At 42.2% G+C, this 19,201-nt stretch overlaps 1 protein-coding gene across 1 annotated transcript in view; it reads right to left on the bottom strand.

Moving 5' to 3' along the window:
* Positions 1–19,201, bottom strand: part of LOC117467443 (ryanodine receptor 3-like) — a 155,823-nt gene that overhangs the window by 48,486 nt on the left and 88,136 nt on the right. The window contains exons 31-38 of the mRNA XM_071201631.1: positions 13,240–13,400; positions 12,954–13,119; positions 11,026–11,112; positions 10,410–10,636; positions 9,079–9,886; positions 7,637–7,837; positions 5,163–5,265; positions 4,489–4,620 (exon numbers count right to left, since the gene is read on the bottom strand). Of these exons, the coding sequence (XP_071057732.1) occupies positions 4,489–4,620; positions 5,163–5,265; positions 7,637–7,837; positions 9,079–9,886; positions 10,410–10,636; positions 11,026–11,112; positions 12,954–13,119; positions 13,240–13,400 (1,885 nt within the window). The remainder of the gene's footprint in view (positions 1–4,488; positions 4,621–5,162; positions 5,266–7,636; positions 7,838–9,078; positions 9,887–10,409; positions 10,637–11,025; positions 11,113–12,953; positions 13,120–13,239; positions 13,401–19,201) is intronic.

Consider the following 19,201-nt stretch of genomic DNA (forward strand, 5'->3'; position numbering starts at 1 on the left):
CCTTTCATTAACCGAGGTGACACCACGGCACCTCTGCCTAAAACACACCGCCGTTTACAAACACACACACACACACACACACTCAACACAAAGCTCTTTTACACAAATGTTGAAAGGGCCTCCACTTGACTGGGTGCTGCCTTTTCTACACAAGCCATTTTTTAGCACTAAAACAAAGGCTGACTTCCCAAATTGGCTCTGTGATGCAAATAAGACCTTGAGCACAGAACAAAAAGAGACAGACAGCTCCTTCAAAGCCTTTCGCGTGGCTTGAGTCGAGCTAATAGGACTGCACGCATGTATCAGCCACCTCTACGAGCCCCCCCGCTTCTGAGGGAGAGGTAATCAGCTGTGTTTGCGAGCTCATTCATGAAAAGGCCCATTTCCAGCGAAGCGGAGAGGCTGTTATGCAACAAATAGGGAGGGAAGTGGTATTAATAGTTCTGTGTAGTATGATATTCTGCTTCTGGTCAAACTGAGACGTCTGTTTGGACAGCTCGTGTGTAGGTTACCCTTAAGGCTTCATTGATCTGGATCAATAGGGTGTGTGGGTTAGGGTGCGCACATATATTTGTGAGTCTTTTCTTAAAAGGAGAAAAATCATCAGTTTAGCACAAAGAACCATAAAGATGGAGCCATTTATGGGCAATTGATTTCCTTAAAAGTATTGCAATTAGGTGATTGTGTTTTTAAGACCCCTGTGTCTGTGAAGCTGATTAGATCTGTCGGACTATTTGACACAAGGCTGTCAATCACTGCAAGTGTGTGTGCGCGCCTGCGTGTGCGTGCGTGCGTGTGTGTGTGTTGTATAATGGGGGGAGCCATGTACAATGACATAGTCAATTTAAACCAATCCCGTCGGCGATGGGTGTCACAGCAGGTGCCAGCTTGGTCCAAAATGAGAAGCCACATTTCTTCCCCCCAGCCAAGATACTTCACCATACCCGCCTCCGGTTCTGTCACACCATCAAACATGCTCGCTCGTTCCGTCTTGGCCTGTTTTATTCCCCCCAAGCACTTTGCCCTCACTACACCTCAACTAACAAATCAGACTTGTGTTACATTGATGGAAGCCAGCATTTATTTTATGGCATAGAGTTCACACAGATCCCTATGCTCCCACAACACACATTTCTTCAAGGCAAGCCATCACGTCTGAGCATTAAATGCTTCTGGTGGTTAAACCATTCATCAGTGGAGGAAAATTACTTCTGCACCCCTCTTACTTCATCTCTATGGCCAATACGACGGCGCTCTCGACGTATCTCCAGGGTCTCACTGTACACGAGGAGTTATAGCTGTAGTATCAGCACAGAATATATCATGTCATTCCTAATCTGGCCATTCTACTGCCTCCTGGCTAGCCATTTTCTTACATGAGATTTAATTTTCAATATGAGCCCATCATGGGCTACTTACATTCCTACCAACAAAGACAAACGAATCCAGTTTCAAGAAAATGTATAAACCACATGTATACCAAACAAACCATTCATTTAATAAAACTATCCTCATCATCCTCAGCTGTACTGTCTTTGGTGCTTGCTAGCTTAAAATGTGTTAGAATGGCACATGTTAAAGAGCCTGTGAAATGATGGTGAAAATGGTTAACATTGCTAATCATGTTGGCATTGTCAACCTGAGCATGTTAGCATGCTAATGTTAGCATTTAGCTCAGAGAACAGCCTCTCAGAGCAGTTGAACCAAATGTTCCAAGGAATGAATATGGTTGATACTAACATTGTAAGACACTGGCAAGGGCTATCTTTGCTCAACAAATTGCAAATGAGTGAAAGGAGAAAGAAACTGCAAATGCCGTTTGAATGCAAACCTCGCTGCAAGAGGGCATTGGTTTAAAGGAGTAGGCTAAATCATCACTATACTGTAAACTGCAGTGGGAGACTTCAACATATTGAACCAGGAAAAAATATACATTGCTGTGAGAAAAAAAACCCATTGATAGGTCTCATTAAAGGTGGGGTAGGTAATTTTGGAGAAACCAGCTCGAGTGCGCTAGAATTTGAAAATACACAACCGGAAAAAATCTGCCACTTCCTTACAGAGCCGAGCTCCTCCAACACACACAACACGGCACATGACTAATGAGGGCACGAGATAAGTTTGTGCACAGATGGAAGGCTGACAGGCAGGTAGGCCATCCAGTTATTTTAGCCGGGCCGGCTAAAATGATTGGTCGTGCTTTTTACAGTACTACGGCTTCCACCGATGACATTTTTGTATGGATTTTTTGTCAAAGCACTTAAGATATTCATTGCTATCGGGATGTTAAGAGCATTCCATGGAATGTAACAAAAAGTGTATCTCGAGCCGGTTTCTCAAACTTAACTACCCCACCTTTAATGTTATACAAGTGACATGTAATATTAAGAGGATATTAAGCTGGATAGCAACCTGGGAACATAGATTTGCTCCCGTTTGCAGAGTCTTTTTGGAAGCATGTCGAATATGAATCAAAAAGCCAAACAGTACCTGTTAATCTACAATGCAAAAGCAACTGAACGGAAAAGGTAAAAAAGGTAAGGCCTTTAAATCAAGCTTTAACACTTACTATACACGATATAAATTAACAACATCAAACAAAGAAAAAAAACACTTTAAGCAGTAAGACAGTCGGTCTGCTCTAAATTATTCCACTCCCTCTCTTTGTTTTCTGACGCCTCCAGCTGTTGCAGCCGTCACCACACACCAGCCTTCTTATCAATCAGCCGGCACAGAACAGCCTGCAGAGACCACCACCACCCAAAGCACTCTTTAAAGGAAAAATACACACTCTTTTCATCCAGCTTGCTCCTGGGAGATCAGTGTGGTAGTCTTATGTGCGCTACATCAGGGTCAAACCAAATAGCTGTTGGGAGATTGCCTTTCTGCATCAGGTAGCTGTTTCATCTCAATTAAAACTTCTTGTTGTTGGGATCATTTTCAAGAATAGACTTTGTATGGGGTTGTCCAGATTCTTAAAAATAACAAAATACCCGTTGTGTAACTCCCTATATGGGCAATTAAATGCAGACATATCTAGTTTATTGCCAGAACAGGGTAATTTTCAAGAAAGGTCATATTTTAGAGAGGAATTACTGGCATAAATAGAGACAGATGGTAATCAAATAAACTCAAACAGTGATGTTCAAATAACACATTGTCTTCCTTATTGAAGGCCAACAATACAAAATAAAATGCTCTTTCTACCTGTTAGGTAATCATTTGCAATCAGCTACTTGATTGGTGGTCCCTATCACACAGTGGTACTTGAGATAGAAAATTGGATACAACTGGTTCTGCATTCAAACTATTGTGGCAGCCCGGATATTGAGTGCAGTGATTGAAATGTTTTTTGTTCCTGTGTGTGTGCTCACAATTGTGTATTTGTTCGTATGTGTCTATGGGTTTAATCAGCTGAAGGATTTGGTTATTAATCGCAGGCGTTTTCTCCTCTCATCGCTCCTCTCTCATCTCCGGGAGCGGCTGACGGAAGATGCTCTTCACTCTGAAGCCTCTCTTCCACCCAGCTCCATATTACCATAATGAAATTGAAAAGAAATTGAAATGGAAATGACTGCCACCCGGTGACTCAGTCCAGATAACACCGGCAGACAAATAGAAGATAGAGTGAGGGTTCTAGAGCTGCAATTCAGAGGTCCTGCTTTGAATTCTCGCCTCACTCTAAGTGAGGAACACTGGCAGAGAGCTTGTACAAAAAGAAGTGAAAGAGAGCATAAACAAGCACAGTGTAGTGGAGTGGTGTAAATGGATTATGGGAGTAAGAGCTGGTGCTTTCACAGGAAAGTAAAAGAAAAGTAACAGATGTTGCACAAGTAGTCTAGAAGCAACACTTTTTTCTTGAGCAGTTTTAGCTATTTGGACTTGGAACTTGAATAATTCAATTTGTTTTGTATTGTTTGAAGCAGGGTTTTATAAGGAACTTATATATAATCATTGTATAACCTAGAATGTATACAGTGGTCGGCACTGCCCCAGTTTAGAGAAGCAGACAGGAGTAACGGCATGGAAACTAAGCATTGTACTGCTGTGTATGGGGGTTGAGAAAATGTATTTTAGAAACCTAAAAGAAAGGCCCACCTAAAAAGAAATTAATATAGGTATAAGACTTTCGCTATGTTTAGATTACAATACGCTTTCTGACAGAGGACAAGCCGCTATCTATGCTCTCTTCAAAGCTACCAGACTACATTGACAAAAACAGGCATTTTTAGTACCTCATACAGCCCCACTAAAAACAATCCAATGTTTGCCTTTAACTGCTTACTGAGCCCTGTTTCAGTATGTTGCTATGGTTAAAATGCTACAATTGGAAGAAAACTTTCTCTAATATGAAATGAAATCAACAATAAACTGTGAGCCATTGCATACATAAAAAACCTTCATCTACATCCTCCTCCTTCAGACCTGGGTACACTGATGCAGCGTGAACATGATTGCACTTTTTTAAAGTAATAGAAATGTCCTCACATGGTGCAGCTTGCTGTTTCTCAGTGGGCTCCTCTGCCTTGTGAGACTGGCCTTTGATCTTGTTCACCAGCATCAGGAGGCGACCTGTGATCGATGTATCTTGCTCGTATTCGTCTTCCTCCATAGGGATTCCTGTACAACACAGACAACAATGCTATACACAGTACATGGAGCGTAAAGCGGAAACAATACCCCTGCTCTTCCTGTGGGGTTAGCAGATATGTCATGTGTATGATGCATGGTAGTGATTGTATGGTATGTCCTTTTTCTTATCAATTTCAAGTTTTCTTTGTGTGTGTTTTAGTTGCCATGGCAGGATGGGACTATATGGCATGATCGACACTAGACATTAGATTGGTTGTACTGTTGAGGTTAGGCAATTCAATTATTTATCAAAACATCAAGATGTCAGAGCCATGTGCGAGTCATTGAACTATAGCTCTTGTGCCAGGAGACAGATGCAGAGGAAAAAGAAAGCAGAATGGCAATCAATAGAGAAATCACAACGTTTTCAATCATTACAAATCTATTTTTGTCTATTTTAGTTTTCAATCCACGCTGCTAGTTCATGCTGCCTTTGGAAAATAACTGCAATAAATTAAACTGAAGCGATGCAAGATAACGGCATCAGGTTAATGCAGCTCATAAAATGTTTTGCAAGATCTGCATCTCACCACAGTGTAGCTGCAGCTGGTTGTGAAAATCATACAACTGCTCTTGGATGCCTGATGGACACGGACAGTCCTCGCCCATACTGAAGGTCAGCAGCATGTTGATCTAAGGAATGGACATATAAAAAGCAGACATAAACAATGCCTGGTGGTGGTTAGGTTTTAAAATATATCTGAACATTATGTTATCTCATTCGCAGCAGGAATACAAAAACAGCTCAAGAGGCCTTAGGCTGCGGCCACACGAGGACGAAAACGGTCGTTTGCGTTACTGTTTAGTGTCATATAGACCGTTCGGCCACACGAGGACGACCGAATACGGCACTAAACGACTGAGGAAACGATAACGGGTCCCAAGGTGGATAGAACGGCATACGCAACGCTCTGGGGGGGTCCAACGGCTCCGTGTGTACGCCCTATACGATCATTTTCTGATAATGATGAGGCAATAGCCCCGCCTCTCCCCACCTCTGCTGCTCACCCCCGCGTCAAAGTAAACTGCACACTGAATTCAGATTATTTATCTTTCTCTCGATATGGACCTAAACGCGAGTGAAGTCTAATCTGACAGGACGGAGACACGCAGCTCTGCTCACCTGCAGCTCCTCCCGCTGCAGCAAAACACACACTTCAAGTCAGATCATCACCCTTAGCTATTTTAATTACCTCTCAAACTCCCTAAACTAGTTATAAATATGTTTATTTTTACTGTCGGCCGGGTCACTCATTACTGGATCAGCTGCTGCATGAGACAGACACTGACGCTGTCCGAAGAGAGGGAGGAAAAAGAGAGGCTCCGTGTATTTTATTATTATATTATATAGATTCGTTATTCATTTGTTTTAAAGCTTAATGAATAACAAAGAAGACCTTTGACCGGCACTTTTATAATTTTGTCCGGAGGATTTAAACTTTAATACACGTTGACTGGCGAAAAACTCTGCCCGGTTCCCTCGGCCCCCACCGCGGAGAATAAACAGAAGGGCAACCATGACAACCATGCTTCTTCGCTGCTTTTGTGGAGGAAGTTACAGCGCCACGTACAGGCTCGGCATATGTACTGCAGCTTCTCCAGCGGTTGGAGCTAAACGGAGCGGTCTCATGTGGACAGACACTATCCAGATAACTATTGCGTGTGGACGGAAGCTTTTTTGCGATTACGTTTGCGTTAATCCTATGTGTTTAGCCGTTTTCGTCCTCGTGTGGCCGAGGCCTAATTCTCCCTCAGCAAAGGTCACTATGACAGTCATTAAAGTAGCTGTGAAGTGCTCAAGTCCATCTCCAGCTGTGACCCCAAAGGCTGTGCGCTCACACTCACTGCAGCAATGACACCACAAAGAAGAAGGATGAATTTGCCTCGAGGCTTTTTGTTCAGCGCACACAAAAGAGAGTGCTTGCAACATTTTGGAGCGAGGAGCAGCTCACATTCACTCTTGGGGCCAAAGTGAGGCAATTTTTACAAAACTAAATCAAAAGGGAATCTTAAAGGCGGACATAAATTAGCCATGTATGTGGAAAATTACAGAAATGATGTAACAGCTCCGTCTGAATGATCCAGTTTCATGCATCATTTGAAGCAGTGAGCCTGCAGGCTTTCTTTGCGGTCAGTTATGATAGATTCATGTGAGCTTTGCTGTAAGATTCTTCAGCTCTAAATGATGCACAGTTCCTCACATTAACCTTCTGTGGCTGATTTTCACCCAAAGGTCACATATGCATCAAAAAGGTCACATGGCAGACACGTGAGAGTCATCAGAATTACAGAAATGAAGTTGAGTATTGATGTGAAATACACAGCATTAAGATGTAACAACAGTACAGTATGTGAAAAGAGGTCTTACAATACATCCCCACTCGTGTGGAGTGCCCGTCTATAGCAGACTTACTTAATGGTAAAAAAGTAGATAAAACATATTTCAGTTGAAAATCTTGAAAGTAATCTTACTTTACTTAAGAGAGTACAAATATTTTTACGACAGTGTGAGGTACAGTAAGTAGTTTGAATGTGGTTTCCCTTTGTCATTTGTTAGCATAGATTAATGGTTATGTCATCAGTACCCTAATAAAGAACAAAAAAAACTAAAACACAATAACATTTAAAAAATGTAAAAATAAAAGTAAATATAATAAAATGCAATACATGAAACACCGGGACAGACAATACAAAGAAGATATAATTAATGATGCTTAAAACTAATATCAATCCTAAAATACAGATTGAGTATGTCTTTAATTTCCTTAAATTAATAAGTTCGCCATTTTAATATCCAGAGGTGGTGAGTTGCACAGTTTAGGGGTATGAAAACAGGTATTCACTTGCTGAGACACTGGGAATTGATGAACCACTTTTGTTAGATCACAGACAATAAGGTGGTGACTTGAAACTGAGTAAGTTTGTACATCTTTTCTAAATCAGTGTTTCTAACTAGGTGTACATCCTCCCCAGCAGGCTTGGGGTGATTATGGCGTCCTCTCACCTGCTCTTGAGGCGGCGATCTAAACTCTTTGGTCTTCTTGGCGGTGACAGCAGCGGACATGTTGAGGGCCAGCATCAGCTCGTTGTAGCGAAACTTCTGGTTGTATTGAAGCTTGGAGACAAAGCTGTCGGAGAAAGACACGATGGCTTCGATGCGATGCTTCAGCTCGCAGTCGCAGAAATAGTGAAGCAGCTCACACATCTGGGAAGCAGACAAGGGGAGGAGACGGACAACAAATAACGTTTCATCACAATTGCGCTCCTAGATACAGCTGTTAGAAACAAGTCTGTTAGGAATACACACAAACAGCCATTTGGCGTTACACCCTCCCACTTATTAAAGGTCCCATGACATGGCCATTTCTACTGATCATATTTCCATTGTTGAGGTCTACTAGAATAGATTTACATTGTTCAATGTTCCAACATCACATTGGTTTCTCAAACAGCATCTCTGTATAGTATGTGTATTCACTCTCTGTCCTACATGCCTTGTTGGAGCTCCTGCCCCCCCCCCCCCCTCCCTATGAGCCCACTGTGCTCTGATTGGTCAGCTAGCCCACTCTGTTCTGATGAGTCCACCACCGTTACAGCGGAACATCAGTGATTATGTGTGACAATGGCGTTAGCAACCAGGAAATGACACCAGTAATGACAAACAGATGAGAATACTGCGTGGGGTCTGGGTGCCGTGTTGGCAGGACGTTGCGGGGCTCGCTGCTGCAGACAGTGTGAGCTGGATTACTGGGGTCGTTTCCTGGTTGCTGCGTGGGGTCTGCGAGACAGCGAGACACTGTGAAACTCACCTGAACTCAGCCTGACCACACACACACAGCCTGGCTGTGAGTTTGTGTCAAGCTGAGTTGTGCGGTGTATCGCTGTCTCAGGCTCAGTTCAGGCTGAGAAATCTGCAGAGCCGCAGCTAAGAAAAGATAAGGCTGAGTGAGTGTGTTTGAGGAGCTCCACGGATTGGTCCATTTGGACCTGGGCATGGTTACGTCACTATACTCAGGAAGAAGAAAATGGAAAAAGAAAATTCTCCAACGAGGCGTTCTGGGGCAGCATAGACAGGTCTTTTCTGTGTTAGAGTTTTACTCGCTACAGGGTGTACTTTGAGGGTTTGGGACTTTGCAGACGGTTTACATGCAGAAAAAGCTACATAACACACAAGGGGACGGGTAATAACCGGAAAAGCATGACATGGGACCTTTAAAGAGATCATTTGTTTCAAACAAGTCATTTCATATATGACCGAGTTCTGAATAGGTCTATTACAGTGGCGCGGTTATGGAGCATGTTATTGAAAGCGCATCTGTGTTAGTCTTTAGAAGTGAATTTGCACTTGTAGATGTTCATTGATTTTACATATTTTGCTGATTTACCTCCAGCTGTTTCCATGAAGGTTTAACACATATCAGATGATTTTATTTGTGCTTTTATCACCTGTCGCTTGACGGGCTCATGAAGCCTCTTCTCCAGCAGTCCTTTCATTGGCTGTTTGGCCTCTTTGGCGGCCTCCTCTTCTCCAGCTTCCACTGCCTTGTCCTCCGCCCCTTTCAGTCCTTCTTTGTCTGTGGCCCCCGTGACCCCCTCCTCGCGTGTCTCTCTGAAAACATTGGGGTCGATGAGCAGCAAGATCTTATGGACGTCCTCGCTACCTAGCACGCCCATCGTCAGCAAGGTGCTGATGAGTTTCAGGATTGGCACAAACTGGTACTCCACCCCTCCTCCGGCAGGGTCTCTGATGTGGTGACCGCCACCCTGAACGGCCTCCGTCAACATTGAAATTGATTTCTCCTTCAAAGCGTCCAGGGGGATTTGGGGGCTGTAGAGATGTTGTTCTCGTTTGGTGCTGATGAAACACGGCGGAGCAAAGTTGAGGCGGGGTTTGAGCGAGGTGCTGAGCCCCACCCCTGGCGGGAGGTGCTTTTTGGAAGAATTGGAGAAGAGGCGGATGGAGCGCGTCTCAGCCGTGACCGGGATGATGAACTCATCCTTCATCATGAGTCGTGCCTCCTTCGCTGTCTCCAGGTGGATGCTGATCAGGACGTTGTAGAAGCCTTCACGTAACATGCCGGATAGGTACTGGTTGTCGATGGTGTATAAGAGCTGTGATTGGTCCAGGTGGCTGCAGAGGGCGTGGGCCACACGGGTGTTGCCCAGAGCGCAGAGGGCACAGTAGAGCTTAAGGGTGTGGTAGTGGAACTTCCTCATGTCCTCCTGCTCAGACAGCTCCATGATGTCGACACACCTTTTAAACAGAAAATAAGTATGTTTAGAGGCTAGAAACTGTAGGTGTTTTTCACAGCACAGGATAATAATAATAAAGGCTTCTCAAAGGTTCCCTGTTGGGATGTTGACCTCAAGTCGTACTGTTTTCATATTACTTGTTTTATGAGAAAGCAAATGCGATGTTGGCATGGAATGGTTACCAAATCACTTTTTTTATGTGAAATCAAGTGAAAGTGCAGTTTATATTTTATGTCCATAAAGCTTAAAAATGTTATGATAAAAAACATTACGGTAATTAAAATCATATAATATTATATGACTGTAGAATTAAAAAAGAAAAGAAAAACTATTATTTTGCTTAACTTTCAGCACTTCAGATTGTCCTCAAATCTCAATAACAAAACATTGGTGCATGTCAGAATTTTGTGGGTTTTAAGAACATATTTTTCAGCACAGTTAGTGAATGAGGATCAATGTCCTTTGAAGTCAAACTAAAACCCACTGAGTAGATTGCTCAAAAGCCCAAAATCCATGTACTGCACCTGTTTTCTTCAGGAATATGAACGGCCAACATCTGCAGGGGCTCCACACACTGGACCACCCAGCCGTGCCTATCATTGACCCGGGCTGTTTCCACCTTGAGGAAGGTGTTGGGCATGCGGCTCCACAGCACAGAGCTGATGGTCTGCACATCTAAACGGGGCGGACACTGGGGCACCGGGTTCTTGTGTTCACTCTTAAAGATGGCGGATGACAAAGGCATGGCATTCTGAGGAGGGGCAAACACATGGAGGGATTAAAGCGATATTCTTGTTTGTCAAACAAGCGGAGTCACATAATATTTTTTCTCCTCCAATCAACTGACACAAGAACACATCCGGTTGGAGATGCTCTTAGTATATTTGGTGCAGACGTAAGCATGCTAATATACTAGCCTAGTGGACCTAGCTAGAGGGTGTGTAGCTGCATAATCATGTGTGTGGGCTGCATAGAGTGAGATAGCATAGGGTTTAAGGAACAGGAGCATACTGTGGTCGGTAAAAATTGCATTTCCTGAACCTATACTGCATTTGTAGGATTTAGGATTCCTTCTTGTGCATTGATGTGGTATTGCAGATATCTTAAAGTTGTTGAAAATGAAAATTGAGGGGACTCCACCTTTATTTTAGACAGCTCAAACTGGAAGAGGTTAGGGCTGGTGGGTCGCACAAACACAGCGGGAAAAAGTTTGGTGTTTGGTTCCACCTGGAGCAGAGAAAAGAGAAGGATGTTAATAAAAAGATCCAAACAGGAAGTAAACAGTAAAAGCTTAAGAAGCAGCATGACTTGCGGAAAGGAGCTTAATGATGCGTCATGAAATGTATGTGTGCATGAATGTCGGAGAGTGTCGGCTGACAGGATGACTCAGCGCCGGGTATAGCCTCACAGAGTTTTTGTGATGAAGAACATAAGAAGATTATACCCTTCAAAAAGGTTTTTTAAGATTTACAATTTTTGAAGTGAACAATACAGAAGTCACAGTTATGTTAGGAAATTATACAAAGACATAAGGTAAGTTAATCTCAAGGGCAGACTGATAGAAGGTAGAGTAGATGGACAATTTAATGAATAGAGTGGATAGGCAAAATCACAAGTAAGCTTTAAAGTTACATATTTCTGCAGCAGCACTGTTCTGTCTTACCTAAGTTTGAAAAAAAAAAAAAAAAAAGTCCAAGATCTTAAAAAGTGTTCTGTTGAGAGCTTCTCATTTACATTATTGAAAACAATAAAAAAAAAAAAAAGTAGTGTGGAGTTTTCGTTGGTACTGTCGCTATGTTTAACGGCTGTAACACCTGTATGGCTCCTCTTCAACCAGAGGATGGCCATGACCTTTGCCCCTCTTGTCTTGGCCTCGAGCATCTGAGGGAGGGCCTTTCGGAGGACCCGTGCATGAATTGCACCATCATGCCTAAGAGCTGCTAGACTAGCCGAGGTAGAACTACTGGCTGAGGGTGGCCTTCCCCCTGCACAGTCGACTCCAGCCCAACCTACCCATCCTAGGCGTTGGGCCGCAGAGGGCCAAGTAGAGGACTAAGCCTGATAGGCTGTCCTCCAGGGTTGACCTGATAACTACTGAGCTAGCCCAGATGAAGTCACTCCTCCTGGCTCTCCATTCTGGTGCCCGTACAGAGCACGCCGCTGCACCCAATCCACCCATGGCTGAGCTGGTTCCAGATGACGATGTGGTCTCAATGGCAGCTTCAGCCACTAATTTTAATGAGTATGACGAGGAGGGCCCGTCCCATGCTTCTGGGCCTGGCTCCTGTCCCTCAGCTCATGGATCCTCGGAGGGGGCAGATGACGGCTCCATGGGTGCCATTCGTATGGCACTGGCTCGCCAGCAGCTGGATGTACGGCAGCCAGAAACAGCGACTGCCAGTGCGTTCTTCAGGCGCACTCTGGCACCCACCACCTTTACATTCTGGACGAATGTAAAGACACCAGGAGTGTCTCCACGTCATGGGCGACCTTGAGAGGTGTGCCCCTGGAGGACACATGTGCCGCCGCCACATGGGCATCCCCGAGCACATTCGCCAGATACTACAGAGTGAATATTTCCGCCCCTCACCTGCTGGGTGTGGTCCTCCTGCAGAGTCCACTTAGGCCATCCCTATAGGGTAGGTACTCAGACTTCCTCGTGACGTGTTGATATAAGTCATCCAGTGCTAAGCAACGCCTCTGGCGGTGAGTAAGGATGAAATAGAACGATAGTTACGTACGTAACTACGGTTCTATGAATCCTGGATGACCGCCAGAGTTCTTGGTCACTCGGAATCGCGAGTTCCCGCGAGAAGATTCCATAGGACTGAACTCGTTGACAACACCGGAACTTATGCCTTCCGGGGTCATACGAAGTCACACGTGTCTTTGTTGATAACTATTCAACGTGCGCATGCGCGAGACAGAATATATTCAGTGCTAAGCATCCAGGATTCATAGAACCGTAGTTACATACAGTACGTAACTATCGTTTGAATGCATGTTTTTCACTTGAATCAGAGTTGTTCTACTTTTTTACAAAAAATCGGAATACTTATTCCACATACCTGGTAGGAGGTGGTTATCTCCTTGCCGTTGACGGTGAACGTCACCAGGCCGGTGGCAAGGTCGATGAGACAGCCAATCTCCAGGTCCACGTTGCTGCGACTGGAGGTGTGGGCAGCGTTGGTCACATCTCCACACCAAATGATGTAGCAGTTACTCCTCTTCACACTATGAGAAGAATGAGTAAGAATATCTGTCATTGAAGTTATCTTGAGACACAGTTCAGTTTTAATTAAAAAGGTAGCAGTTAAAAGTAAAGAAGAAGTTGGTTTCTTAAAAAACACTCACCTTTCATGAACTCGTCCTCGCTCGTCACCCAGGGTTACAGTGACGGATCGATTTTTACTGAGGTTGAAGTTGTTGCTATAGTAATGGTAGTCGGGTGTAACCCATCCAACCCACACACCGGCAGGGTCCTGTCCAGCGAAGACCCTCACTGAGTGATAGTACTGTGTTGAAAAGCAAGTGTTAGCCAATAGGGGTGTAACGGTATCCGTATTCGTCCCGTACCGTCACGGTTCGGACGTCACGGTTCGGCACATGCAGTCACACGGCGAATACGTCTTTTTTTTACGAGTGGGAAAAAAGTCTGTCCTTCAGGGCAGCATCCACTACACTATTTATAATCCAGGGGGCGGTATTGCGCCTAAAAGCTGTTTGCCAGCCGCCCTTAAACAACAAATGAAGAACAAGAAGAAACACAACAACAAAACGAACTAAATATAAGAAGAAGAAAAGTTAGTATGGCGATTTCAGATAACACACAGGAGCTAGAACCCACCTGCTTCTTTTAAATCAGCTGTGTGGGAACATTTCGGGTTCCCTGTGGACTACAATAACGATGAAGTGTGCGAGTGGTGGATCCGAGGGGGCGGTGTGTCGGCGTTGTTCGATAGCGGTGCGGTATGCTAATGGGAACACATGCCAAACATGCTAAATCATATCAGAAGGCATCACCCAGATTTGCCAATCACCGGAGCCCGGCAAAAGACAACAGCTGTTCCCCGCTGTTTTTAAGAAGCCAAGAGACATGAGAGCCGAGAGACCAAAATAAATAACGGAAGCTTTTGGCATATGTTTTTCAACGACTTTGCGCTCTTGAAACACTTTCTTATTATTTATGATGTAAGACATTCTTTTTAGTTTTACAGCTTGATGAAACCTTTTTGTTTGACATCAGCCATTATAGATAATATGCCCATCTGAGTGTGTGTGGTACTGTTTATGGTTTGTTTTTAACTGTTTAACCCTCCGGTATCATTCGATTGGACTACGCAAATTAGTCATTCGAGACAAAAATGTCCACTGCAAAAGACTTTGATAAAAACATTATATTAAAAGGTTTTTTTCACAACTTTTTTGGGTTCAATCTTTAAAGCAACTTCCGCCCTAATAGAAAATACCAAAAATGTAATCATTTTCAGGATTTTAACCCTTTCAATGCCATTTTGAAAACATGAAACCGCTGTTTTTTTTCATGATGAAAACAGAGAAAATGAGTTATTTTCCCAAAAATACATATCTGGATGGAGACTGGCTCTTTTTTTTTTATAACAGTCTTGGATATGTCAAAGATTAGCAACAAAATGGATTTTTTTGCATTATTAGTTTTTGCACAAAATCAGATTGAACAAAAAAGTTACAAATTAGTCATTCGGGACAAAAAAGTCCACTTCCAAAAACTGCTCTAAAAGGACAACAGATTAATATTTTTTTAAACTTTTTGGGGTTAAATCTTTCAATCAACTTCAGTCCTGATCAAAAACACCAAATGTTAAATTATGTTCAGGATTTTAACCCTTGAACTGCCAGTTTGAAAACATGAATTTGCGTTTTCTATGAAAAACATGCACAAAAAGGCAGTTATTTTCCATATAATAAATGTTGGGGGGGGTCGGCTTTTTTTTTTTATAACAGTCTTGGATATGTCAAAGATTAGCAACACCATTTTTTTTTTTGCATTATTAGTTTTGGCACAAAATCAGATTGAACAAAAAAGTTACAAATTAGTCGTTCGGGACAAAAATGTCCACTTCCAAAAACTGCTCTAAAAGGACAACAGATTAATGTTTTTTAAAACTTTTTGGGGTTAAATCTTTCAATCAACTTCAGTCCTGATCAAAAATACCAAATGTTAAATTATGTTCAGGATGTTAACCCTTGAACTGCCAGTTTGAAAACATGAATTTGCGGTTTCTATGAAAAACATGCACAAAAAGGCAGTTATTTTACATATATTAAATGTTGGGGGGGTCGGCTTTTTTTTTTTGTATCACAGTCTTGGATATGTCAAAGATTAGCAACAACATTTATTTTGGTTGATTATTAGTTTTTGCACAAAATCAGATTGAACAAAAAAGTTACATATTAGTCATTCGGGACAAAAATGTCCACTTCCAAAAACTGCTCTAAAATGACAACAGATTAATATTTTTAAAAGCTTTTTGGGGTTAAGTCTTTCAATCAACTTCAGTCCTGATCAAAAATACCAATTGTTAAATTATGTTCAGGATTTTAACCCTTGAACTGCCAGTTTGAAAACATGAATTTGCGTTTTCTATGAAAAACATGCACAAAAAGGCAGTTATTTTCCATATGATAAATGTTGGGGGGGTCAGCTTTTTTTTTTTATCACAGTCTTGGATATGTCAAAGATTAGCAACAACATTTTTTTTATTGCATTATTAGTTTTTGCACAAAATCAGATTGAACAAAAAAAGTCACACATTAGCCACTCGTGTCCCATCCACTCCCATTATAACCACATCTTTTGATCTCTCCGCCATACCGGTATATAATCATGCATTTTATAATGTCAGGGTTTTATATTGGAGGAAAATAGTTCAATGTGTCCCTTTTTACTGTATATCACCAGATGTGACATTTTACCATTGAATTATATGACCTATAAAAACACTGAAGTAATACTATTTTCAACTTTCTTTGAAATCATTTTTAAATCAGCATCAGATGTATCAATGTCAACATTTATTTTCCAAACAGCAAACTGCAATCAACATTCATGAACAAATCAAATTGTCAAAACAGAACAATGATATGTATGAGTGTGTGTTGAATAAAATGAGAGATGGATGAAGATAGAGCAAGTATGTGTGTTAGAGACGGAGTAAGATAGATGGAGATAACAAATAATGTGTGTGTGTGTGTGTATGTGCGTGCGAGAGAGAGAGAGAGATCAGTTCATCCAGCAGAACCTGCAGCAGGGGATTTGGTGCTCTCTGCAGGTGAACTTTTCCCAGTGCACATCCAGCACAGTCCCCTCTTTTTTGTGGAGCCGCTTGCGGTTGTGCCGGTGTCAGGGGCAGCTGCCGAGGCCTGTATGTCCGCCACTATGGTAACAGCAGCCGGTGTACGAGGTGGATGCTTTCTCCGCATGATTTTTGCAGACACCAGAGATCTCCCCAACTCCTCCAAGAAAAGCCTCCTCCTGAAGGACTTGGCTTGCGTCCAGGAGGGATCCACAGCAGTAAAAAGTGCATATGACGTGAACAAATTGTCACAAGTCACAGTGATCCCTTGGAGCCCCTCTGTCATTTCCAGGACGACACGCTTTCCCTGGCCCACCTCGGCAGCACTGCCAGCAGCTTTACCGGTGTAAATCTGGCACTTCCAGGCATAGGAGGTTTCAACGTCAGCGGTGATCCAGATCTTTAGCCCATATTTTGCTGGCTTGCTTGGTATGTATTGCCGGAATTTGCAGCGGCCTCTGAAGGGGACAAGCTGCTCATCCACACACACATCTTCACCAGGGTTGAAAAGCATCGGAAGGCGATGTGTCCACTTCTCCCAGAGAGAGCGGATGGGGGCAAGCTTGTCTTCTCTGTGACAGGAAGGTCTCATCAGCTTGTCGTCAAACCGGAGGGTGGTATTCATCAACCGGAATTTGGTGTGGGTCATTGTGGCACGGAAGATGGCACGTCCACTGTGGTCATCCCAGAGGCTGCGGGTGGATTCGCCCTTCGATTTGTACACTCCAGCCAACATCAGGAGACCGATGTATGCACGAATATCTGTGGCATCCACATCACTCCAGTTTGCCAACGAACATCCCCCCTGCAAGTTTGTCATGTCGACAATACTACTGATGATCTCAGTAGTGAAAAATAAATTGAAGGAGGATTCCACGTCATCAATTCTTGTAATGGCATAACGCGTGGGCCCTGGAACCAAACCTCTGGCAGCGGGAATGTAGCGCAGCGTGTCGTTCTTAGAGGGAGACCAGATTTCACAATTTGTTGATGTCCACCCACTGCCAGAATCTTCTGTTTCCTCTGCAGTTTCAGTGGAAGGGGCAGAAGAAGAAGGATCAGACTCCACTACAAACTCCACATCACATTCTTCTTCTGAGGTTGTTTCTGATTCAGAAGAAGAGTCAAGCAGCTCGCTGGAGGTTGCCGGCTGCATCACCATATCCCTAGCTTCTTCCACAGAGAAGCGCCTCTTCATCTTACTCGCTTGTTGCGTATCACAGGAATGAAACGACCAGCCAGCCAAACTACACATAGTTATGGATCTGGCTTTGCAGCCAGGTGTTCGCTTATTGACTTAGTGCATGTATGGCTGTGTATGTTTGTATGCTAAAGAGACATTATCAAAGCCTTTGAAGTTCCAAACAATTCTAAACAAAAAGGTCAAGCTGGGTCAAGATCATACCTCTGTTTACCTCTAAGACACATGAAACAGCACAAATGAAAAACAAAATGCCATGAGAGAACACTTACTCCTACATTCTCACACACATCAAAGGTAAAGAGATGAGGGGGAAATTGTGAATGCTGTAAACTGTAAACCAAGACATGACAAGCATGTAATTCAATGTAAAATGTCACATCTGGTCATATACAGTAAAAAGGACAAATTGAAGTATTTTCCTCCAATATAAAACCCTGACATTACAAAATGCATGATTTTATACCGGTATGGCGAGAGATCAAAAGATGTGGTTATAATGGAAGTGGATGGGACATTTTTGTCTAATCTGATTCTGTGTAAAAACTAATAATCAACCAAAATAAATATTGTTGCTAATCTTTGACATATCCAAGACTGTGATAAAAAAAAAAAAGCCGAACCTCCCAACATTTATTATATGGAAAATAACTGCTTTTTTGTGCATGTTTTTCATAGAAAACGCAAATTCATGTTGTAAAACTGGCAGTTCAAGGGTTAAAATCCTGAACATAATTTAACATTTGGTATTTTTGATCAGGACTGAAGTTGATTGAAAGATTTAACCCCAAAGAGTTTTAAAAAATATGAATCTGTTGTCCTTTTAGAGCAGTTTTTGGAAGTGGACATTTTTGTCCCAAATGACTAATTTGTAACTTTTTTTGTTCAATCTGATTTTGTGCAAAAACTAATAATGCAATAAAAAAAAATGTTGTTGCTAATCTTTGACATATCCAAGACTGTGATAAAAAAAAGCCGACCCCCCCAACATTTATTATATGGAAAATAACTGCCTTTTTGTGCATGTTTTTCATAGAAAACGCAAATTCATGTTTTCAAACTGGCAGTTCAAGGGTTAAAATCCTGAACATAATTTAACATTTGGTATTTTTGATCAGGACTGAAGTTGATTGAAAGATTTAACGCCAAAAAGTTTTAAAAAACATTAATCTGTTGTCATTTTAGAGCAGTTTTTGGAAGTGGACATTTTTGTCCCGAATGACTAATTTGTAACTTTTTTGTTCAATCTGATTTTGTGCAAAAACTAATAATGCAAACAAATCCATTTTGTTGCTCATCTTTGACATATCCAAGACTGTTATAAAAAAAAAAGAGCCAGTCTCCAGATATGTATTTTTGGGAAAATAACTAATTTTCTCTGTTTTCATCATGAAAAAAAACAGCGGTTTCATGTTTTCAAAATGGCATTGAAAGGGTTAAAATCCTGAAAATGATTACATCTTTGGTATTTTCTATTAGGGCGGAAGTTGCTTTAAAGATTGAACCCAAAAAAGTTGTGAAAAAAACCTTTTAATATAATGTTTTTATCAAAGTCTTTTGCAGTGGCCATTTTTGTCTCGAATGACTAATTTGCGTAGTCGATTTGTTACACAGTGAATTAAAGACCGATTTGAAAAATTGAAAATTGAATTCCAAAATAGATCGAGAGAATAGCCTTGTTACAAAAATGCAGGCCGTTTGCACCAACACAACCAAAGTTATTGCAAAATGAAAAGTGAAAAATTACCCATATGGACAAAAACGTCCACAGTGATACCGG

The sequence above is a fragment of the Pseudochaenichthys georgianus genome, chromosome 22 (genome assembly GCF_902827115.2).
Source record: "Pseudochaenichthys georgianus chromosome 22, fPseGeo1.2, whole genome shotgun sequence".
NCBI lineage: Eukaryota > Metazoa > Chordata > Actinopteri > Perciformes > Channichthyidae > Pseudochaenichthys > Pseudochaenichthys georgianus.